Below are 25,173 nucleotides of genomic sequence, written 5' to 3'. Positions count from 1 at the left end.
TACAACTGTGTTGAAGATGAGGCCCTGTGTGTTGTTGGGGTCACTGTTAACAAACTAATGTACAAGTGAAATGCAATTAATATGTACGTCATTGATAATGAAAGTTAATAAAATTGGTGGTGTTAGCTTTTAAATTTGAGTAGATTTTGATATTGACAGCATTAACATTTTCGCGTCCCCTGGTATGTGCGCCCCAGTCTACTTCAATGTGCGCTGGGCGTTTTGTGTCAGTGCGCGGCCAGACTAAAATGTGTATACTCTCTCCAGTTTTCTCACCTCAATTTTTGTTACGTAGTTCATTTTGGTGTCAATGTGTTCTTAATAGAATTCCCTACAGGGGTATATGCGTATGTTATCATCAGAAAAATGGGAACATAAATAATCTGATGTTCCCATCACTATAAAATAAGAACGGTTAAAAAAAAAAAATGAAAAACAATGAAAAAATACAAAAATAAACTATACTCACGAAATGAATGGTATAGAAAACAACACAGCTGAATTGCAATGCAATTTCACACAAAATAATTAAATCAAAATGAAAATAAATCAAAATCTATGAAAATTCAGTTGATCAATGCAGCTGGAAACATTGAAATGGAATCGTAACATATTGAGTATAGTGTGTGTTGCTTTTACATGCCACAGATGGTTTTTTTTTTTTTTTTAAACAAAGCATTTTTTACCTGTCACAGGTGTGGCATTTATGTAGTAGGTATATAAAAACATGCACGTATTTGAATGGGATGTTGTATCAAAATTTCAAAGCAATCGGTGAAGAACTTTCGGAGATTACAGCATGTGTTGCTCTTACGTCCAACAGATGGCGCTGCTTTTCCAAAAAAGCATACTTTTGCCTGTCAGGTGTGGCATGTATATAGTAGGTATATAAAAACACGCTCATATTCGAATGCAATGTTGTGTCAAAATTTCAAAGCAATTGGTAAAAAGAATTTGGAGATTTCCCTCACATGAAAACTCACATGAAAAACACAGTTTTTCAAAAAAGCATGTTTTTACCTTTCACAGATGTGACATCTATATAGTAGGTATATGAAAACACGCTCGTATGAGATTGGAACGGTGTGTCAAAATTTCAAAGCAATCGGTGAAGAACTTTCAGATATAAGGGATTATGAACAAATGAATATTTACATTATACTGTGTGTGTGTGTCCTATTTCCCTATCATATCTAGTTTTAAAATTATGAATAGAGTTTGATTCCACAACCTGCTCTTTAAGTGCATTCCATTTTTCCACTATCACGCTAAAAGAAAACTTCCTAACATCTCTGGCAGCGACTTGGTGACATCATGCTCATTTGCTCATGTTTGGGGAGTTATGCCCACTAGTTCAGCCTTTAGTCGCAATTTCTTAACCAGAATAGGTTTGTTTTGGGATGCTTACCTTTCTATATGCCTGACCTGGTTGATGGCAGACATCGAATGCTTCCAACTACATGGGGGTTTCTATAGGCCATTGCCCCTTGTGCCTCTCCAAGAGGGGCCAGATTCTGGCTCGTGGTTCCCGGTAGGCAGAACTTCATGCATTGATTGATGCCAGACAGATATACATATCCATCCAGCCTGGATAGCTCCAGGGAGCCTCTGGGACTTGCCCAGAAAATGGTGTTTCAAAAACCCTGTTTCTGTGGGGAGCCCCTACGGCTCCCTGGAGCTTATCGGGCTAATGTGTGTTATGTTAGACCGGGACATTAGCTAAGGAGTTCAGACCTACCAGGGACCAGCGCCAGAACCTGGCCCCTTCAGAGAGGTTTCAGGGAGCAATGGCCCTGGAAAACCCCATATGGTTGGGGGTTTTCCTTATCTGCCATCGACCGGGGTTAGGCACCCAGAAAGGTAGGCGTAACAAAACAAACCCCACATGGTAAGAAACTACAACAAAAACCGAACAGAGAGGTAGAAAACTCCCTACAATCCCAAGGAAACAAGCAAACAAGCAAACATCACACTTTACTGCCGCGCCGATCGTCCGCGCAGCCCTCCCCACCCCGGGAGGGGGAGGGGGGAGCCCCGGACCTACCGCGCCGGCTGCAAAGCTTCAGTTCGTTCGCTAATGTCAACCGGGATTGACGCTTCTCTGGCCTCAGTTTCCTAGGCGGTGTTTGCCTTGTGTGGCGTTCACTGCCGTGTGTTGTGGTGTGCGGTGGCCAGGAGTACTTCATCAGTGCCGGGGCTGCATGTGCTTAGTGGCTGACTTCCCTAAGCGCCCTGTGAGTACTGCCCTTGCGTTACAGGGTTATCTTCCCTGGGGCGTTCGGGAACCATTCCCGTAGAGGTTCTTGCTGCTCGGCATTTGCCTCGCCCTTGGGGCCAGCTGGGGCTTGGGGCCCTTGTTTGGCCCTGGGTAGGGATTGGTATTGTGCTGGTTAGGGCGTCAAGGTGTTGCGCAGCCTGCCACCTAAGCGGCGGCCGGTTTCTGTTGCCTCTGGAGACGGTGTACTTTTGCGGGGTTTTTCTTTTGTTTTTCATTTTCTTGCCTGGTGGGGGTCTGCCTAAGGTGGTTATAGTTCCACTGGTAGTGTTTGGCGGCCCTCTGCTAGGCCCCCGTGCTTGTACACGTCTCGGGGGTTTTCAGTGCTATAATCTACCCTCTTGTTATGTTTGGGTTTCTTAACCGGTTAGCAACACCTTGCCCGGGCTTCCCGTAGTTGTTACCCTACGGGCCCTGGAAACCCCTGTCTGGGCTCGGGGGACCATTGAATGTGTCTTCCGGGTTCCAACCCGTCTTGTACGGGATCGTTGGTTGCTGTTCCCTTGTCTCCGGGTGACAGTCGCCATTTTTACCTCCGTCATGCTGCCTGTTGGGTCACTGACACCTTGACCCGGAGTCTTGCGAGTGATTCTCTGCTTGTTCTCCAGTACTCTCCTGATGTTAATTCTGTTCAGAGTACAGGCGGCATCCGTGTTGCAAGCTAGGTTAGGTTGCTGCAACATGCTAGGTTGGTTTCCCACTCGAATGCCCCGTGGCCGCCCCGTTTGGTTAGGTGCTGCTCGCCCCTTTCTCTCCATGTTCCCGGCTCCGGACCGTCTGCGTGTTTCTGGGTCGGGGCGGGGTTCAGTTGCGGCAGAGACTCGGGCGGTTTTCGGGGGATGCCCCGTTCGGGTTGGGGACGGAGGTTTGAGCCTGTGCCTCCTGCCAAGGCTTCTGGGTCTTACCAGCGGCCCTTTCTTGTTGCCTTTCCCATGGGCTCTTGCTTTTCTTTCAGGGCGGAGGGCTTGGAGGACGGCTCTGCCCCGGGGCCTCTGTTGTTGGTTCCCGGGGCTGTGGGGGATGCCTACTAGCAGTTCTGGGGCGGTTTTGCCCCTTCAGGGGTTTTTCTGCTTTTGGGCGTCGTTTTTCGCCCTTCCAGTCTGCTAGCTTCCCACATTTGCTGGCGTGTTTTTGTGTATTAAGCGTCAGTCACAGCCCCTGCTGGCGGCCATTTTCGTCTGCCGGTTTCCCGGCGTGGCCACCAGGGCGGCGTTGCGGTTTGTTTACATGCGTCTGGGTGTGCGAGCGAGCGTCTCTGGTGAGTTTTCAAAATATTTGCAGGGTTTTTGTTCTCCTGTTGTCGTTTCTTTGTTTTTCTGGTGTTTTCTTGCTGTTGCCTGTTCCTCTGGGAACGTTTGGGTGTTGATTTTGGGTCTGAGCCTCTGGGTTTAGGCTCAGTGCCCCTGGCTGGTATGCTTGCTCCCACACCTTGCCCCTCGGTTTTCGGTCTGTTGGGACCGTTTTCCCAGGGCGTTCTGCTGGGGTCTGTGCTTTGCCTTTTAGTGGTGTTCTTCGCCGGCAAATGTGGTGGTTTGGGCTCCCCCTGGTTCGATTCTGGGTTCCTTTGGGTTCCTTGGTTTCGTTCTGGAGGTTTCTTCCTCTTGGGCCCCCTTTTGTGGGTTCAGGGGACTTTGTTTCCTCGTGTGACCCGGTTCTGCCTTTTGGGGTTCCGGGGTCTTCCTGGCTTGCAGACTGAGCTTTTTGGGTCTTGGCACATGTTGTGGTTGTGCTGGGGCTTCGTGGTTTTGCTGTCGAGGTGGGCCTTTTGATGCAGTTTTGTGCCTTCTTTGCCTGGCCGGCGTAGTGCTCTTTGCCACTAGTCGGCGGCTTGTGCTTTTACAATGTGTCCTCACCTAGTTGTGCTTGTGGGGGTTGGGCTCTGGCTCCTTGGTCCTGCCTCTCAACCGTCCGTCAACAGGTGTATCGGTTCCTGTGCCTCTTGGGCTCTGTCATGTCTACATGTGACATTGTATGGGGGTCAGCCTCGTTCCTTGTGTGAGGAGTCGCCACATTACTTCTTAGTGCTTTCCCGTTCCCGTTCTGTCACTCAAAAAAAAAAAAAAAAAAAAAAAAAAAAAAACTAATTCTATCTGTGGCTCTTTTGGGTACTCAGTTTCCACCTGTGTCCCCTAGTGCGTGTGCCCCTTGTGTTACATATCCTGTCCTTCTCAACCCTGTCGATTCCCTTGGGTATCTTGTATGTGGTGATCAGGTCTCCCCTCACTTCCTCTTCCAGCGAAGTGTGGTTTCATTCCCGTAGTCTCTCCTCATGACTTCGGTAGTGTACTTTTTCTTTCTGAAGGGTTCTGTTCCCTTCTCTGTTGACTGGGCGCTGGGGGAGCAGCTTGCTCTGTTGCCTCTCGCTTGGTCCCGCTGTTGGTGGGCGCTTTGGGTTGTCTTCCGGCCTCTGCTGGCGTCGGAGGACGGCTTCTCCCCCTTGGAGGGGGTTCAGAGCTGGCGGGGTGGGCTTCTTCCCTGCGCTTCGTCATTTCCTCTTCGTGGGTGCGTGGGGCGTGGTTGATCCGCCCCATCCTTCTGGGCTTCCCGTCTGCTCTTTGCAGTCATGAGCTTTTCCAGTCTGCAGTTCTTCTGGACTACTACCGTCTGCGCCCTGGATCCTCTGCCCTGCTCGGAGGACTGTTGTCTCCTGTTCGGATTCTGTTAGGGCCGGGTGCATGGATGGTGGACCTGGACCTCCAGGTCACTTCTTGGCACGTTCCTCTCCAGTTTTTCTGGGGCTAGCACGGTTGGTAATTACCTATGTGTACTTACCTAAGTGTAGTTACAGGATGAGTGCTACTCTCGTGGTGTCCCGTCTTCCCAGCACTCTTTGTCATATAATGCTTTGATTATAATTGTCATATTGTCATATAATGATTGTCATATGTCATAATGTCTTCATATGATTGTCATACAATGCTTTGGTGTTGGGGCTTCAGGTTTGCTGTTTTTATTGCATTCCCTATTTTGTGAAGGGCACTTTGTATACTCTTTGCATCTTTACCGGATCTTAGTGCCCTGTCTGCGTCTGAGATTCGGTGTCTGGCCTACCTCGACGACTGGCTGGAGTGGGCTCCCAGTCAGTCCGCTTGTCTGCTCGCCAGGGGATGGTTCTTTCCAGATCGCTGGGTTTGGTTTCCTGGTGATCTGGAGGTTTTACCTTCTGTTTCCGTCCCGGGTTCGGACCTGGGCCTTGTTTCAGGCTCTTGGGCCCCTCATTGTCTTCCCTCCAGAAGTGTTACTGTGGCTGTGGTCCCGCCTTTGGCTGTTCAGGAGGGGGTCCCGGGTTGCTCAGCGGTTGCTTGGGCGGTTGTGCGGGAGTTTGCACTTCGGCGTGCTTGTCTGCCCGCGGAGTCGGGTTTGGCTCCGGCGTCGGTTGGTTCCTACGGAGACTCCACTTCCGCCTCTTGCATTCCTTGGGTTCCTCTGGGGATCTGGTGTTGGTGCTGCGTCACCAGCTTCCTCTTTGGGGTTTTCGGGGTTCCGTGCCTTGGCGGCTCCCCGAGCCTTCGCTCGATGTGTTCACGGACGGGTCGTCTCTCGGCTGGGGCTTTGTGACCAGTGCTCACCAGGTCGGCCGAGGTTGATGGAGTCTGTCTGTCCGTCGGGCTCACAGCCTGGTTCAGGTGTTCATGGCTGTCTGGTTTGCGCTTCGGAGGGTTTGGGTCACTAGGTACTCTACCGTTCAGCTCTGTTTGGACTGTTCTCTGGTGGTTCTTGCCGGAACCACAGGGGGTTTGGTTAACCGTGTGGTTCGTGTCCGGGGTGTGTCCTGCGTCCTGGTGGACAGCTGTCTCGGTTCATTCCTCTTCGTGGGTTGGCCAGTCGTCGCCGATTTGTTTTGTTGGCTCTGTTGGGCTTATGGACTCCTGGCCATGGACGTCTTCGGGTCGGCGTGGTCTAGGCGTCGCCCGTTTTGTGGCGCCCTTCCCACCTGCGAGGACTTCACGGTGGAGGCTTTCGGCAGGCCTGGTCGAGGTGGGGGGTACCTGTACCTCTTCTCCCGGTCCAGCTGTTGCTTCGGGTTCTGGCTCAGTTGCAGCCCATTCCCACGAGAACAGTCCTTTTGGTTCCACTGTGGCCGGCCCGGCCTTCTTTTCAGACGCTGCTTGATAGGTGTCCGTACCCGGGGCGTTTTTCCTGAGGCTTCGCCTCTTTCAGCAGGCCGAATCGGTCCTGTCCGTGACTGGTTCGGCCTTCTCTTTGGCTCTTCGCGTCTGGTATTTTGACGCAGGTATCGCCATCTCTATGGTGTTCAGGTGGCTTTGTTGACGGTGTCCCACCTGCGAGCTTCGTCTTGGAGACTGTATGACGTTTATTACGTCTTCTCGCGTTTTGTTTCCCCTCCGGCCTGCTCATGAGTCGCCTGAGCCATCCTGGTCCTTGTTCAGGGTGCCTTCTTCTCTTCCCCTCAGTTTGTGGTAGCCCCTTCGGTTTCAGTTTCCTCCTCTTTGGTACGGGTGGTAGCTTTATTGGTGTGCAGCCTTTCTCTGTCCTGGCGACGGTCGAGACGGCTGCTTTCCGGAGGGGTTCTTGGGGTATTGGTACTTGTTTGGTTTGGCCGGGGGGTGCGTCCTGTGTTGTCCAGTTGTGCTTTTTGCTGTTGCCGGCGTACCGTGCCTGGGGATGCGCTGTGGTTGATCCGGTTCCTTCGTTCCCTGTTTTCAGGGCTCGGGTCTCCCGGGTCATCCGCAGTGTTTTCCTTCTTACTGCGGTCTGTCTTTGCGCCCGTGCTGTTCAGACGTTTACAGCAATTGCTGCTGTGTTGGTGACGTCTCGGGCTCATTTCGGGCGCAGGGAATTGTGGGTCGCATAGGTTTTTGGCCGCCCATCCATGTGTGCGTCTGTTCTTGGGCGTTCTTGTTGCCTTGGGTCGCAGGTTTGCGACCGGTTGTCTTGGCTTTGCGTTGCAGAGTTTGTGGCGGCCGCCTCCCGGGTTAGCCCTTTCTTTTCCTTCTCTTTGGGTATGAAGCTCCAGGGAGCCGTAGGGGCTCCCCACAGAAAACCAGCGTTGAATGTAATGAAACGCCATTTTCTGGGTGAGCCCCGGAGGCTCCCTGGACACCCTCCCTCCCACCGGTCGGCGGTTTTTTCGCGTTGGTTGAGGCTTAGCTTCCGAACTGGAGCTTTGCAGCCGGCGCGGTAGGTCCGGGGCTCCCCCCTCCCCCTCCCGGGGTGGGGAGGGCTGCGCGGACGATCGGCGCGGCAGTAAAGTGTGATGTTTGCTTGTTTGCTTGTTTCCTTGGGATTGTAGGGAGTTTTCTACCTCTCTGTTCGGTTTTTGTTGTAGTTTCTTACCATGTGGGGTTTGTTTTGTTACGCCTACCTTTCTGGGTGCCTAACCCCGGTCGATGGCAGATAAGGAAAACCCCCAACCATATGGGGTTTTCCAGGGCCATTGCTCCCTGAAACCTCTCTGAAGGGGCCAGGTTCTGGCGCTGGTCCCTGGTAGGTCTGAACTCCTTAGCTAATGTCCCGGTCTAACATAACACACATTAGCCCGATAAGCTCCAGGGAGCCTCCGGGGCTCACCCAGAAAATGGCGTTTCATTACATTCAACGCTGGTTTTTTTTTTCAGGCTCTACAGCAAAATGCAGAATTACGAGGTCGTTTGGCAAGGATTCATGCCGACTCTGACTTGTCTGATATCTCTGTACCACCTTCTATGTCTGAACTTGTAAGTATTGATTTTGTATTGTAGATCAACAGTTATGGATGTTCCCTGTCCTTAGTGCTAAATACTGGATTGTTGCACTTGATTAAATGGTGTTTTTCTCAGCTGTCTAATTATGTAAACTGTTATTTGTGTGGTACTCTTCCAGGATTAATTTTGTATTTTGTGTACTGTTGTAAATGATATGCCTGTTTTGCCTAAAATGGGTAAATTCAACTTAAAATGTACAGAACCTTGTGTTGCATGACAATTTTCTCTTGTCTGTTGCAGATGTTTCTCTTATGATTCATAATTTGTGTCCATCCTAACCCTTATGCTTGTTTTTGATATTTCATGTAATAAATGTGGATTGTGGCTTGTGGATCTGAGTCTTGTCTTGAGTAAAATTTGTAATTTTTTAGTTTGAAGGTTTACCTTTAAATATAAAGCATTATACCCTTTAATTTTACCCTCACATAACATTTTCCAGATAAAAGTTTACCTAACGAGTGATGAAATGAAGTGAACATGACGGTGCAATACCATTATAGTACTACATATTTGGGGGAGGAATCCCAGACTCCCATACTGTAAATATAATATACTGTACAGCATTTCATCATTTAGGCATTATTATTAATATTACAGTATATAATAGAAATTTTACCAATGCTGCCTACTGCAAAATGTGCAACTCCATTAAATTAATTTTAACTACAGTACAGTGGGACCTGAAATATACAGAAAGATTTTCAACAAATTGCTATTTTGTTTTCAATAGTAAATGTTACTCAGAAAATAGTTTTGTTTTCTAAATTATTTAGCATTTAAATTAGGAGTAAAAGTGATGCCATACAGTACTGTAATTGCATGAAACTTTGCGGGTGACCCAGTACTGATGATGCCGGCACATCTTGGCACGGTACTTTTTCCTCTGTGCTAGCTCAGATGAATTATCATGACTCGGCAATTATTACATATATATTTTTTAATACTTCATAATTTGCTAGTAAAGATGTCTTTTGGCAAGAGTAGTCAGGGTAGAGCAGGTAAGGTTAAGAAGGATTTTCTTTTCATTGACAAAATGGTGCATTTGTTAGGGAATGTGATTGTGGCTGGAGAGTGAAGATGCAGACGGCAAAGTTTGTTATTGGCACTGGCACTGTTAGTAATTGTAAAAATAAACTAACAAAGATTATGAAGTTTATTGCTAATAAAGCAAACATAGAGGGGAAGATGCTCAGGGCCCCATAAACAGGACAGTTTAGACCACAGAGTTTACAAGTAGTTTATGCAGCAGCAGTGTTGGGGTAACTGGTGGTGGTGGTGGTGAGAAAATTAAGAATGCATCAAAGAAATTTGCTCATATCTTACCCATTGACAACTGTATGACAAGCTGTGGGTGGCTTCATAATTTAAAATATGGCAGGAAGATCTGTGAGGAAACATTGAGTGCTGATGTAGGAGGAGAGAAGTACAGTAATTTAAAAGGAGTTGTAGGAGGTTGTGGGTGACAATAAATTAAATTTCTTCCAGATCTGCAATACTGATGAAACTGGACTACTTTGGAGAAGTATGCCAACTGTGCCAGACCGAAAGGTTAGTAAAAAAGTTTCAGCTACAGTGGGTGCTTATGCAAATATCCCACTTTGCCTAAAAATGTAATTTGTATGTAAGACAGCAAGGGTGAGGTCATTAGAAAACTGCCTGCCAAGACTTCCTCTGTTCTATTACCATGCCAAAGTGGTTGCTGTAGTCATGAAAGTTGCTAACAAAATAAAGAATGATGAAGATATGGGAAATGCAGACGTTGTTGCTGGACGAGTCTCCCACACCATGTGGTGAACGACTTGAGGTCAGTTGAAGGTGAAATATGTATGGCTCTTCCACCAAAAGGACCTCTCTAGTTCAGCTTATGAATCAGGTTATAATTTATACTACAGAAAGAGATTTGTTGGGTCTGGTATTGGTGATATGGAGAGACAAAAACCACTTATGGACAAACTAGAAATCTTAGTTTACACAATTTGTGATGCCATTTACAGGTATGATACTTTGGATTTAGTGAAGTACAGTATATTGCAAAAGTCTTAGAATAAATTGACAAAACCTGAAAATGTGAATGATGATTGTAATGGGAATAGGGATTTTAGGGGTTTATATGTTCAGATTGATGAAAGATTTTAGAGAGGCAGGGCAGGGCAGTGCTTTATTTGAGAATGTTATGGCATGGTTACAGAAGGGAGATGACCTTGGACATGGTATACTAATAGAGACTCAAGTTGCTGGGAGTGTTGGTGTCTGACTGCTGTTGATTTATCTGTTGTATGCTTCCTGCAAGACAGATGAGGATGATACTGTAGCTCTGTATCCAAGCTTGAGTGGCAAAGGAATTTTACCCAAGAGATTAGCAGTTAAAGACGTGTCAGTATCTAGCTTTTTAGTCAAATTTCTTTTAATATAAATAGCAGAGATTGAAACAGGACTTATAACTAGTACAGATTCCTTAACTAGTGCAGGTCCCTCAACTAGAATAGGGGGCCTGACAGCTGAGTGGACAACGCTTCGGATTTATAGTCCTGAGGTTCTGGGTTCGATCCCTGGTGGAGGCGGAAACAAATGGGCAGAGTTTCTTTCACCCTGATGTCCCGGTTATCTAGCAGTAAATAGGTATCTGGGAGTTAAACAGCTGCTACGGGCTGCTTCCTGGGGGTGTGTAACAAAAGGAGGCCGGGTCGAAGACCGAGCCGCGGGGACCCTAAGCCCTGAAATCATTTCAAGATAACCTCAAGAGTCAAGTTTTAAAAGGTCCCTTGAGCAGTGCTAGTGGCAAGTCAACACCAGCTGTCAGTCAGCATTATTGTCTTAAGTTAAAATTATTTAGTTTTTGTTTAGTTTTGACTACTCTCCAAAAAAGGCATCTTTTCATAACTAAATTTCTTACTTGTTACTGTATTGTATAGGGCTTTAGAATTGGTAAGTTTATTTCAATATTAAATGTTCAGTTACAGCCATGAATGACAATATTGCTGTAACTAGGATAGAAATGCTTAACAATAAGGTCAGTATTGCTTTAATGAAAAATTAATGTTTATGCTTTTTTTGTGTAAATGTGCAAACTGTTATGTAATGTAATACCATTTCTGATAAAGAAAAGGGAAGAAAATAAAACAATGTGATGTATTTAAAACTTGAGTGTATTTGGAAGCTTGGAAAGGGTTTGGAGCAATCTAGTCCAGATTTCCAGGTCCCACTGTACTACTACCTTTCACTAAAGTTTTAACGTCAATGTATGCAGTTTGTAGCACACATCCTTTATCATATTCATGTATCACACGGAAGTGAAAATACATTCTTACCAGTAAATTTATTAAAAAGATAAATTATTCAAACTGTTTTCAGAGCTATCCCACTCAGTTGCTCCCTAAGGAACGATCCTACTGGTCTCTGGGATAGGATCGTGAAACAGTCGGGACAGGTAAATATTTTACACTGGTGTGTGTGTGTGTTTGTGTGTGTGGCATCTTTTTAAACGTCCCTACTTGGCATCACTGGGACAGCCAAGATGCTGACCTCTGGTTAGCATGGAAGGCTGATGCCCTATAACATCACCAGGTGGCCACACCGCCAACACAACAGGATTCCCTTTTGTGTTTGTGGGCTCCTCACATTGTTTGATAGGTCTCCATGACAGGCAGGTGAAGACCAAAACTGACTGGTCTCCATGTATCCATGACATGAAGTTGACATGTGTTAATCCTCATAAACTTTTTGACTATGGCAAGGGTTCATGGTTATTCATAATGCTCAAATATATTTCGCCCTATGTTTTTCCATGGTCGGAATCAAGAAGTTTGTTAGGCTTATCGAGCTCACCCAGGTTGAACTACTGACCTTTCCCTGGATGCAAGCAGCAACTGTTGTCTAACTACTAGGTACCTACTAGAACCTAATGGTACCTACCATTAATACCTATTTACTGCCAGGTGAACAGAGACATCATGTGAAAGGAAACATTGTCCTGCCATAGAAATTGAACCGGGGACACCTAATCTGTGACCCAACTGTGCATTTCCACTGCACCACAGAATATGTACAAATTTTGTGTGTCCAGACAGTTACCAACCAGGTCACTCGGTTCTGGTTCAATAGTGCACTATTCTCTTAGAGTTTACCACTTCATTTGCAGCTCTTTGGAATGTAATGTCTCCGAGACATGGGTTTCTGTAACATTGCCCAGGGTACACTCGATCTCTACTTAACTTTGCCACAGAATGTATGTGGCATGCTCGGCAATCACCGATCACTACAAAAAACAAAATTTGGGAATTCACACAAGAAGGCATGAGTACAGATGGGCTTTTCTGTGGGCAGCCCCTTCGGCTCCCTGGAGCTTATTGGACCAATTTACACTACATTAGTCTGGGGCTCCAGTCAATGGAGTTCTGCCTACCGGGGACCATGATCCAGAACCTGGCCCCCCTCAGAGAGGTGCAGGCAGCAATGGCCTAAGGAAACCCCCTTGTATTTGGGAGTATTCCATGTCTGCCATCGACCGGGGTTAGGCACCCAGAAAGGTAGGCATTCCAAAACAAATCCCACTTGGTAGGAAATTGCAACCCAAGACCAAACAGAGAAACAGAACTCGCTAAATAGAAAACAAACAAACGTCATCCACCGCCGCCACGCTGTTGAATTTTCCCCTTTTGTCTGTTGTTGTTTACAGATGGTGCTGTGACTCGGTTTCTACTGGCAGCCTCATCTAGTTGCCGTCCTCTTTCGGATTTGTTGGTTCTCTGGGGTGGCCATTCTTGGGCCTCTCGGAAGGGTCGTGCCAGGGCTCGGGGTTCTTCTAGTCGAGGTGGGCCCTTGGTGCCAGTTTCTGATCCGGCGCCTCCTTCAGATCCGGCATTGTCTGGTCGGTGCAATGTTCACTTTGCTCATCGGCTGGCTTCTCATAAGGGGCATCGGCTTTCTCGTTGGTCGCCCCATTGATGGGGCGCTGGGTGGAGGCTGGCTGGCTCTGTTTGCCCACGCTTGGTCCCACGATTTGTGGGCATTTTGGGTCGTGTCCTTTGGCCTGTGGTGGTGATGGGTGGCTCCTCCTCCTCCTGGGGGTTCAGGGCTGGCGGGACAGGCTTCTTCCCCATCACTCCGTCAGGTCACATCTTGGAGTGGGTGTATGCTTGGACGGTGTCGAAACGTCCTCAGATGGGTTTCCTGCCTGTTTACAGTACCAAAACAGGACTGTGCAGATCTTTGGTTCATTCTGGACCTGTCCGTCTGAACTGCTGGATTCCTTGCCCCTCCTTTCAGATGACCACTTTGTCCCAGGTCCGGCTTCTCTTGGAGCCGGGGTGTTGGATGGTGTTTCTGGACATCTAAGACGCGTATTGGCGATTCATCCGGGGTTCAGGAACTGGTTAGGTTTCGTCGTGGGGTGGCATGCTTACCTCTTCATTGCCTTCCTTTTGGCTCGAATCTGGCACCTCTCTTTTTCATGCGTCTTACCCGGAGTCGTGGTGACCCGTCTGCGTCAGCTAAGGGTTCTGGCCTTCCTTGATGACTGGTTGGTGTGGTCTCCCAGCTGGTCTGCTTGTCTGCTTGCCGGAGGTGGTGTGGTTCTTTCCCAGCCTGCCAGGTTCGGGTTACTGGTGTGAACTGGAGGAAATCCCATCAGGTTCCGTCCCAGGTTCGGATCTGACTGGCCTCGTGTGGTACTTGCGGACCACTTCCATGTCTCTCCCTCCTGTGGTGTTGCTGAAGCTGCAGTCCAGCCTTCAGCTGTTCCTGGGGAAGTCCCAGGTCACCCTGTGGTTGCTTGAGCAATTGTGCGGGAGTCTGAACCTCGCCGTATTGGTTTACCTGCTGGGTCGGGTCTGGCTATGGAGCCTTTTTTTTTTTCTTTTTTTGGATGGAGCATATCCTTGTTCAGACCTGGTTGTCCATCCTCATACCAATTATGTTCTCTGTTCATTTATGTCATTTGTGTTAATATCTTCATTTTAGTTTCTATGCACTCACTTTTCTAGTCTTTCTTGTAATCTACACCTTATAATGGTTCTTCTCTTCTAGTTACTTTACAAAGTGGTAGAACTAGGTTATATACAGGTATATCCTGAAGCACATAACCTGCGTAACTTTGCCACACTTCAGGTGTTCATCTCACTGATGTTCTGTTTTGATTTCGTAGTTCAGGGGTTCTTTGGGTTTCTCTGTTCATTTGTGGCCAAATAACTCATGAGACTCATCACTATGCCATTAATGTGTTGCTCTGGGTTAACTCTCCTCCAGGTAACCAACTCGTGGTCTGGTGTTGGTCTTGGTGCCCTCTTGTGGCTGTAGCTAAGCTGCTGGACACTTTCATTCCCTGTTGCTTTTATGAGCATCAGTTTGTGACACAGGTGAATCATCTCAACATTTGTATTGTTCTCTTCTTGTCAGCCTCTGATCTGATTCTTGATGTAGGTAGTAACTACGGTTAGTGGTACTGTATATAAAAAATGTGAGTTATTGTGACTCCTTGTCTGCAAAAATATGGCTTTTTGTGGTGGTCTGGGGTAGTGATTGGTAGTTAGCAAGAGTGCTACTTGGCAATCCCTGTGATATCAGGTAGTGGTTGGAAAGGCTTTGCATTTATATAATTGGTTGTCTTCAGGTCTTTCTAGGCTGGATTAAATTTTCTCGAGTGTCTAACTAGCACCATTTACCAACCTGTCCTCACATTTTTAATGCTATCATTCAGTGTAAAAAATCCAGTGGTTTAGTGAAATTTAAGGCACTATAATAATGATGCTTTCTCAGACTGGTGAGCATTAACTTCAGTAGGTTAGTTGTGTTGCCTTGACTCTAAAGACTCTAATAAGGTAAAAACCACTTCAAATTTGATATATAAAGCAATGAGAACAAGCTCCCATTATCTTCCAGCAGGAACATTTCAAAAGATCCGTGCTACATGGTGCAGAAAGTCTGTGCCTTCCACTGTTTCATGATCCTGTCCAAGGGCCCAGTTTGATCATGCCTTATTGAGCAATTCAATGATTTACTAATTAGAGCTTTTCATATCCACTCAAAGCCCTTATATAAAAAAATAATTCTTGTGTGTATTTAATTATAAATTACTGATTACTGGAGTTTGTTGTCACAGCTGCACAAGTCACTGCACACATCCCTGTCATACGAGAGCAGCTCGTGCTTCAGTGCCTCTGAGTACTTCGATGCTGCAGATGCATTTAGTGATGCAGGAGCTACAGATACTAGTTCAGAGGCTTCGTCAGATAACAGCTCCTTTACGAGTGAAGCAAGTGATGCTGGCACTGATGCTCATCCTAGTGGTAAGTGCAGTGTGTCGTTTGGTGATGATTAATGGAATACATTTGAACATAGCCATTTTCCATGTTGAAGGAGCCAGATTTTAAGAATTATTCATTTTTTGTTGAATGTGCACTTGTTTTTCCCTTGTGTGTAGAAGCAAAGGTATAGGATGTTTTCTCCTTATATATATTATGTGAATGTGTTTGCAAGGAGGGAATCTTACTAAACAGATAGTTGGGATGTTAAAATAAATACTTTGAGTGTAACAATACAAGAAGCAAGGTTCTGTGACACTGATCGAGTGTTTGTTAATATTGGCTTTGAATCATTTATTACATTCTTTTCATCACATTTTTCTTGTATTCTTGTGTAAGAAGCCTTTGAAGTTTTACATTTAACAGGTTTATTAAAGCTCATTTTGATGTCACTTGTTAAACATGAACATCAATGGCAGTTGTTCTATTTGTTAGTGTCAGTAGTTTAGTAAATTGACATGTTAACATGTCATTCATTGACTGAAAACTTCACTGAAGCACTTTGGTTTTTCCCTGGAGATTGTCTTGACTAGTAGTAGCAACGGCTTTGATCTAAGGTTACATTTCATTGTTTAACTAAGAACATTTTTCAGAAAGCCAATGGATATGGGAGTATTTTACTCTAGACTAACAAGGAAGAGGTTAGTCTCTACCAACCTAGGCACCGTTGTCCTAGAAGAACTTTTATTTCGTATTTTGTTTTTTAGTTGTCTTAATACATGTTGAACCAGTGGACCATTTTCAATGAGCCTACATATGGGTTTATTGTATTCAATAATGGTGCATAATGTGGTTTCTTAATTCTAAGAATGTTGACTAATCTGTCCTCAGAGGAGTTGGGCATTAATTAATGATCTTCAATTTCTCATCAATTCACATGAAGACCATTGGTCTTGGCATTTGGTTTTGTAGATTGCATCAACTTTATTAGTCGAGATTAATGATTGTATAGTAAAAAAGTTTAAAGTAAGCAATGTTTATCCTCCACACCGTGGATAGCATGAGCTCTCCCATCTTTGATAACTCCTGTCGCTATTATCCTCTGAAACCCAGACCCTTCGATGCATTGGGATGAGGTGTGTGAAGGGCACCTGATGTGTTGGGATGAGGTGTAGAAAGCCTCCTGATGTGTTGGGAGATGTGGAGTGTGAGGTCTCCTGATGTGAGATGTGTGAATTTGTCTTTTTGTTTTTGTTATCTCTAATTTTTCCTTCAAAGATTAACTGATCATGGGATGGATTTTGTCTGTATTATCCTATGAATGATGCTTTATTTTTTACTACACTGAAACACCACTTAGGATTCTATTCATATTATTTTGGTCTCTTGAGCAGGTCAGCCAGGCTGAAGGTATCTGCAGTTTACATTCTGTCTTAGGCTCTGGATAAGGGACTATTTCAGTGAACATGTCAGGTTCCATCTTGATGGAAGGAGTGTGTAGGTAATTTCTCTTACTTTTAAATTATGTGCTTCCCGAGGCAGTCTCCCTTCTGTACACGTTATTGTTTTCCAGGGAAAACTAGTGGTAAGCTGCTTCATGTATGGGATAATCAAAGCCGTTTTTGGAGCTTGCATAAATGTTTCCAGTAGTGCTTCGGAACTTTTTAACATTTCAAAGTGAGTGAAATAGAGAATCTGGGGAACACTTACCGACAGTTGATGGCATTGACACACAGTTCAGTAGAGTAAACAAGGCTTGGAATATGCACAGGAGGCACAAGTTACATGCAAGACCAAGTTGTGCTTACGAGAAAAAAAAGAGTTCTTGTTCATCAACCGTTTTTCATCTATAGTGGGCTAATTATATATTCTAAAAAAAGTAGTGAAAGTTAATTATAGGTAGTGATAATTACTAGGTAATTGCAAGCAATGTGGACAATAATTTATACGGAAAATGTAAAGGTTCAAAACAGGAGTCTGGCAATGGGGTGCTGTTGATTCTCCATTTTCTGTAATGACCTGTCTTCTTCAAACACAAACAAGGTTCATATTTTTTCATTAGATTTATTATTTCATTATACCAAATAATAACTAAATAGGGGTAAGTAACTTAAAATAAAAAAAAAATTGTATTTCCTCTTTTAATACAACAGAGTAGCTGTATATAGTACCCATTCTCAGTGTTGTGCAGTCCAACCTATGTATTTACTTTTAAGTTTGAGTTGAGCAGAATTATGCTCGAATGGATTGTGGTGAAACAGAACTTTTGGTGAAAGAATTACATGGTAGTTAACAGACACATTCTTGGCGAGCTGTGATATGTTGTCCACTCTACCAAGCTGTCTTGGTAGACCAGCTTAACTTGGCAGAAAAAATATGAATATTTCATATTTTTTTCAAAGATTTTATTCTCCTGCCTTTAGAAGTACAATAAATATTATACGTTGAAATTGGATAAAGCTGTGTGCTGTAATAAGAGCTTTTAACTCGTTCTGTGGTGGACACAGAGCTATATTCTAGCCAAGAGTGTCCTGGCTAGGTGCATTCCCCCGTGATCATGTGGCAGGAACTCTCAATAGTTAGTGATTTGTGTGTAGCCATATTTCTTTGGCCATTTTATTTGAGTTAGGAAGATGTCTACTAGTAGCAGTAGTCAGGCTAAAGCAGGAAGGGCAAAAAGAGGTACGTTACTAAGGAATGGCTAAATAGATAAAAGTGAACAACCCTGGGAAGTACCAAGTGAGAGAGAACTGGTGTCAATGGTTCATAGTGAAAAATAATCAAGAAATCAAAGAAAGTGGAGCAAGATAAGGCTGCTTTAAATGATTTATGCAGCAACATCATAGTGTGGCAGTTTTATGCAGTGTTTGTTTTGTTTTGAATACAGTACAGTACTACTACTATTTGGTACAGTTCTCTATAACTACATTCCTACTGCAGAGATTAACAGGGGAAAAATATGCTAGTCTTAAAGGTAAGTAGAAATTAAATTTTCTTGTTTTTTAATTTATTTTTGTATTCCAATATTTTACCTCCAAGTACCTGTATACTGTATATATGTGCAGAGCTCTGTTTTCATTTAGTCAGAACATTTAAATTAATGCTTTTCTGGGGGGAGCTCCATCGGCTCCCCGGAGCTATCCAGGCTGATATGGATATATTAGATTTCTGGCATCGGTCAATGTGCATGGAGTTCTAGGCCTACCGGGGACCACGAGCCAGAACCTGGCACTCTTAGAGAGGCACGAGGAGCTATGGCCTATAGAAATTCCTGTGTGGTTGGAAGCATTCTGTGTCTGCCATCGATCAGGTCAGGTACCCATAAAGGTAACCACCCCAAAACAAACCCCTATTCTGGTGAAAACTTTGCTAAAAAGAGCCAAATTACGGGTCCGAAGGAAGACCCTCGGTTCAGACACCAAGCAAGCAAAAGACACAGCGGAGGTAGTTTCCAAGGTGACTTGTGAAAGGTGGCCCCAAGCCCCAAGGGCAGTACTTACAGGGCACCTAGGGAAGGAAACCCTAGGCACATGCAGCCTGAGTACTGAAGAAATTACTCCTGGCTCGCACACCGACCATAGAGACAGCACTACACCACAAGGCACAGAACTGAAACAATTTTCTGGAACCAGAGGCACAGAACTGAAACAATTTTCTGGAACCAGAGACACACGACGTTGCCAGTGTCACATCAGCCAATAACTGAAGAGTGGGTAGCCGGCATGAAGGTCTGGGGCTCCCCCTTTACCCTCCTGGGGAGGGGGGGTATTTTGTGCAGACAGCGGCACAGCAACGTGGTGATGTCATGCTTTTTTCCTTGTTTTCATTTGGGGAGTTCTGTCCACTCATTCAGGTCTTTTTAGCAATGTTTTCACCAGGATAGGGGTTTCTTTGGGGCGCTTACCTTTCTGAGTGCCTGACCCAGTCGATGGCAGACATAACAGTGCTTCTAACCACACGGGGGGTTTCTATAGGCCATTGCTCCTCGTGCATCTCTGAGGTTCTGGCTTGTGGTCCCCGGTAGGTCTAGAACTCCATGCACATTGACTGGTACCAGAAATCTAATATCCATATCAGCCTGGATAGCTCCAGGGAGCCTCCAGGTCTCACCCAGAAAATGGCATTTCATTACATTCGACGATATTTTTTTTAATAAATACTATAACAAAAAAATGGCAAAATTCTCTATCCGCCAGAATCCTTGGTAAATGGAGCAAGTCCTGTCCTAATTATACATATTGGGTTAACACACACTCCTTGCCTCTTTGTCTGTAATATCCAATTACACCAGTGACAGTTTCACTGACTATTTGTTTGCATTGTCTGTGGGGCCATCACAAATTTTTCAACTGGCAATCCTTGATATTTCATTGAAAATATTGAATATCCTATCATCTTCTTGGCTTAAAATTAAATAGATGTGTCAATGAAGGTTTCTATTAGCAAGAGGCACAAAAGGAAGATAATGTTGTGCCAGAGAGACAGCCAGGTAGATGGTCTCTCTCACATGTTAGGCCTACCTGTGCTGGGCCTTGCAGGGCTAGTTGGGCAGATATAATGTTGCTTCATCATAATTTGCCAGTAACGGCAACAACGAAACCCTAATATTTACTTATTGATCTTTACAGTTCAGTTTTCCATGTATGTGTTTTTAAGTTTGAGGTGAGGTTTGTGTGCTGTAAGGTGACCTCACACATGGGTGCTGCAGTGTGTTAGCTACAAACATCTGGTGGGAGTCACCGTCTTTTGTCAGCCTCACTCCTTGCTTTCCTGCTCCATCGCTGAGGTGTTGTAGGTCTTATGGAGAGCTGTTTTGTTTGGGAGACCATGAGTGTTCCCAAGGGCCCTTGTTCTTCAGAATACTGTATGTCACTTTGATGGCATTCTTCTAGATGTGACTAGCTAACTTCAAGATCTGGGTTTCTTGTGGTTGAACAGTGTGTGTGTTGCCTGTTTTTGCCCTGCTGTTTTCTACCTTGGCCAAGCTCTATGGTGTTGCCCTAGGGAAGTTTTTCTCATCCATGAGACCTGACATTCCTTTAGCTTAATCCTGCAACCATATTGATAGGTCAGTCCTGCAACCATCATGGGTCAGTCTTTACTTAATTTGTTCTTTCTGGTATGCTTGGAGACATACAGCTTGATAGTCTCCTGGAAAAAACTTATCTTGTTCTCTAGCTGTGGCATTGTGGGAAAGTAGCCGATATAAGTTATTGAGGATGCTTGCCAAAATATACAGTGCCGAGTTTAATAAAATGCCTTGGTAACTTCCTGAACCCACCCTTGTATTTTTTCTCCGTTGCGAGTCTTTTAAGGTTAAGCTCGAGAGTGAAGGGTCCGTCTCGCCTGGACATGTTCCATCGCCACTCGTATAATCATTGTGAAGAGGAATCTTTTGCACAATTTGCACCAATCATAATGATTATCATGAGACTAGCTTGTTACTGATGGCTATCCACAGATTGTTGTTGCATGGTAATTGCATGTATCATAAACAAATATTTATTGCAATGGTCAAATAAGTTATCACATTAGCCAACCACATTTAAGCAGATTCAGGTTTGAATGTGTCTTGTTTGATGATGTTTGCCTGTACTATACTGTACTTTCATGAATATTTAAGATTCTTTCATATATGCATAGACTTTATTAGCATGAATTAATTTGCAGGGAGTTTTTGTTTATACTGTATGTTCTTAGTTTCACATCCTGTGGACTATAGTGGTTGGGGGAATTGGGCTGAGGACTCGTCTCCAAATTTCTCCTACTGAAATTGAAATACCGAATAGTCCTAGATTTTAGACCCACCTGTCCAGGCCTCGGAAAGCATAGACTAAGTTTGTATGGTTGTCGACTCCCCGGAGCTATCCAGGCTGACATGCTAACTTTAGACTTTGGCATCAGTCATGTATATGGAGTTCTGTGGGCCTACCGGGGACAACGAGCCAGAACCTGGCTTCCTCTAGAAAGGCAAGGGAAGCAATGACCTATAGAAACCCCCATGTGACTGGAAGCATTCTATGTCTTCCATCGACCAGGTTAGGCATCCCAAAACAAACTCCTATTCTGGTGAAAATTGCAACCAAAAGCCAAACGAGTGGGTAGAACTCCCCAAACAAGAATGAGTAAACTAGTATGACGTCACCCTTCGTCACACCACTGTCTGCACAGCTCTCCCCCTCCCCGGGAGGGGGAAGGGGTTCAATATATACATGAGGGAGGTCAATGAAAGAATGTTTAATGGGTGTAAACCTAGTGCTCCAGTATAGGCCTAATATGAGTATTTGGACATGTCACATTTAGTGTATACACATGACAGTTTCTTTAACAGAGCAAACGTGAGCTATGTAGGCTAGGTGACAATTTTATTCAGGTATTACTTAAAACTCTTACCTTCTTTTAAACACATTACTTCCCATTTTTCTCGAGGCTGATGTCTAACTATTTCCGTGAAAGTGGGGAAATAGGAGAGTATGAGATATGAATATATTTCATGTATATATATTTCCTTCAACTAAGTTCTGCTACTTTTAAAAGAATTGATCACTTTCTAAGAAGATGGGTCCACTTAGGATAGGTGAGGGGCATGATTAACACCTCCCCATTTTCCCCATTGTTGAAGAAAGAGAACCCTGTTGGGCTTTTTGAGGACTCTATAAATCAGTGACTAACCTTCCCCAGGATGTGACTTACAACAGTTGCCCAACTCCTGGGCATATACATTTACTGTTAGGAAACGTGCCGAAACGTCTTGTCCTGTTCGGTAATGAAATCCAGAACCATTTGATGGTTTCCTTCCCTGTCTTCCTAGTTATTGATTTTCATTTCTGAAGCACGCTATGTAATATAGTACAGTATATTGCATATAATATAGCATTTGACTTGTTAGATTGTCATGTATATATACTTACCATATAGAAAAGCCCAGAAGACGAGGTCATGTTGTTGTGTTCAAGTACTGTAATTAGTGATGACAACTGCATATGCCTTTGTGAGAGACATACCACTATTGTAGAAACTAATTGGATGTCAAGTGTAGAAACTTTGCCTCTACAGTATATATATTAATGAATTATAGAGAAAGCTTTAATGATTGTGATGTTTCTATCAATTTCTCTCTTCAAACACTATTTCACAATGAATAGCAGTTGTAAGTTATAAAATTAGTTTTGAAATCACATTAAATTACTTTGGTAGTTAACATATTTCAGAGTACATATATGCTATGCTAGATCCCCTTAGAAGATAGATTATTATGATTGCAAGATTAATACAGTACTGTAGTTAGAATATGATGCCATAATAAAAAGTCTTCCAGCAAGTGTAACCACTAGGGTGATATATATCATCATATAAACCTGTGGTAGTTTCTTGCAGCGTTCATATAGTGAGGTGGTAGTGTCTTCCAGCAAGTGTAACCACTAGGGTGATATATATCATCATATAAACCTGTGGTAGTTTCTTGCAGCGTTCATATAGTGAGGTGGTAGTGTCTTCCAGCAAGTGTAACCACTAGGGTGATATATATCATCATATAAACCTGTGGTAGTTTCTTGCAGCGTTCATATAGTGAGGTAGTAGTGTCTTCCAGCAAGTGTAACCACTAGGGTGATATATATCATATAAACCTGTGGTAGTCTCTTGCAGCGTTCACATAGTGAGGTAGGAGTGTCTTCCAGCAAGTGTAACCACTAGGGTGATATATATCATATAAACCTGTGGTAGTCTCTTGCAGCGTTCACATAGTGAGGTAGTAGTGTCTTCCAGCAAGTGTAACCACTAGGGTGATATATATCATATAAACCTGTGGTAGTCTCTTGCAGCGTTCACATAGTGAAGTAGTAGTGTCTTCCAGTGCTTCACTGGAGCTCGATTGCTAAATTATGAAGCTGTCAGGATTTTGAATTGTTCAGTTTCTGTACCAGGTTTAGAAATGTCTTCCATATGTAACTCAATAGTGCTCAGTGATCATGTCTAAATCAAGTACAGGTAATTTTATGTAAGTTTAGGTACTTGACTAGTCTGTTTAGATGACAATGATAAGTTGTACAAATGTTGGACAAGATGCAATAAAAGCTTGGTGCTGTTAGTGTATTTTAATCCTCTCTGTTGTGAACTGGTTATGGTACAGGAAATCTATTAATTATTGACCTAAAAAGATGTAAAGAGTGACTTGCTTCACAGTTATCATAATTTTGATGAGTGTGTTATCTCGTGTCTCCTATAGTGGCTGACAGTGAGGATGTCAGTAAGTGTTCTCAACAACAGTCTGCTGTAGCTTGGTGCACTTTATTGGCATGCTTAAGCGCACTAATAGGCCAGTCACTACATTATTTTGTTTGTTTTATTATTATTTTTTTATATTTTTAGAATATATTTTGTATATCATATTCCACTAATTATCACAGCTGCTGCAGTGTATGTTACTCAGAATAAATAATGTTTATTTATATATTTAGGTTTTACTTTTAATTTTATTTTTTATTTTTTTTATTATTATTTTATTGAATTTTATTTTATTTTACATTATGTTTTTCTAGCTAAATTAAGCACAGGAAAACATGTTTAGGAAGAACAGCAGTGTATGTGAGTGGAGTCAAGTGTTAATACGAAGATGTGTATAAAGTGGGGACTATTAAGAGCTAATCACTCACGTTTTATATAATGTGACAACCCAAAAGCACAAGCTTGTCTTTGAGTTGGTAGAGTTGTGATGCAGAATCATTTGGACCAACTACTGCTATTGTTGTTAATTAATAATTAATTAGTTTGTTGGGGACAGGAAGCTTTGTGTATGTAAAAAAGTCTTCTTGTATGTACAAAATTTCTATCACTAAATTATTGTAGATACAATACTGTGTTGGTCCACTATTATGGAATCATAATTTTCTCTCTCTCTCTTGTTTGGGTGTTGTGTAGCACTCTGGTGACAGTTTTGAGTATTTATTAATTATTTTAGCTTTTGTTTATAAGTTCTCAGTATGGTTTTTGAGACACCATATGTGAAGATGACCTGTACTGCAGCAGCACTGTGATGATAGCAGTTATAAGCCTTGCCATGATGCACGCTGCTCTATTACTTAGTCCCTACTATCACTGGATGATTATTTTCTCTATTCATTTACATACAGTATTTAATTATGTTCTTAGCTAATTATTAATATATTATTATTATTATAATGATGAGAGGTGGTGTTTATTTCCTGAAAGCATTTACACACACAAATTTTGCTTCATGTTTGAAGTAATTCCTCGCACCATTCACTATGAACTATTGCAGGAACTTGTGTGTTGCAGTTATAGCAACTTACTCTTTTAACCATTAATCCTACATTTAAGACCTTAATATAAGATTTCATGCATCTTGGGATATATGCATAACTATGAAATAGTTAGAATGCACAATGCTGTGAAACAGTTAGATAACCGTTTTCTTTGAACAGTTTATTTAGTATTTATATAGTATTTTGATAAATTAGGAATGATTGTGCTTTACAATATTTGAATAGCCACTCTTTCTTTCTGCTTGTTTATACACAGAGTAAATATAGTGATGTGGAGCTAACTTTTGTAAGCTTACCAACCAATGGTATTACTTAAAATTTTAAGTCCTTGCGGTTGTAATTTATCATGCAGCTAAATTTACTAAGGCAAAAGGAGATGTGTTGGGCAGTCATATCACAAGTTACTCTTCTTACCAATGGCTGGTACTAAGGGCACATAATCTATTGTACAATTCAGTACTTGAGTAACTTTTATTTGTCAAATTCTTCTTAAATTATTACAGTATTAACTTGTTTGCTTTCATATCCAGTATGCATTTTTTGTTTGTTCATTTATCTTTAAATAATCTTTATGTAGATTATGGGTTAATGAAACTTGTGATGGAAGGCACGCAGGAGTGTTGTGTACACCAGCACCCTGCTGGCATGATACCATTGTGATGACACTGGTG

The 25,173-nt window shown here is 43.5% G+C and overlaps 1 protein-coding gene across 6 annotated transcripts in view; it reads left to right on the top strand.

Annotated features, from left to right (window-relative positions):
* Nucleotides 1-25,173, top strand: part of LOC123773487 (oxysterol-binding protein-related protein 3) — a 60,939-nt gene that overhangs the window by 23,002 nt on the left and 12,764 nt on the right. For 5 of the 6 annotated variants that reach the window (XM_069317905.1, XM_045767304.2, XM_045767303.2 and 2 more), the window contains 3 exons: nt 7,855-7,953; nt 9,466-9,528; nt 15,077-15,263. In XM_069317905.1, the coding sequence (XP_069174006.1) occupies nt 7,855-7,953; nt 9,466-9,528; nt 15,077-15,263 (349 nt within the window). The remainder of the gene's footprint in view (nt 1-7,854; nt 7,954-9,465; nt 9,529-15,076; nt 15,264-25,173) is intronic. The other variant, XM_069317903.1, reaches the window with a different exon arrangement.

The sequence above is a fragment of the Procambarus clarkii genome, chromosome 89, assembly GCF_040958095.1.
Source record: "Procambarus clarkii isolate CNS0578487 chromosome 89, FALCON_Pclarkii_2.0, whole genome shotgun sequence".
In the NCBI taxonomy this organism is placed as follows: domain Eukaryota; kingdom Metazoa; phylum Arthropoda; class Malacostraca; order Decapoda; family Cambaridae; genus Procambarus; species Procambarus clarkii.
This window is presented reverse-complemented; position numbering and strand designations above follow the sequence as displayed.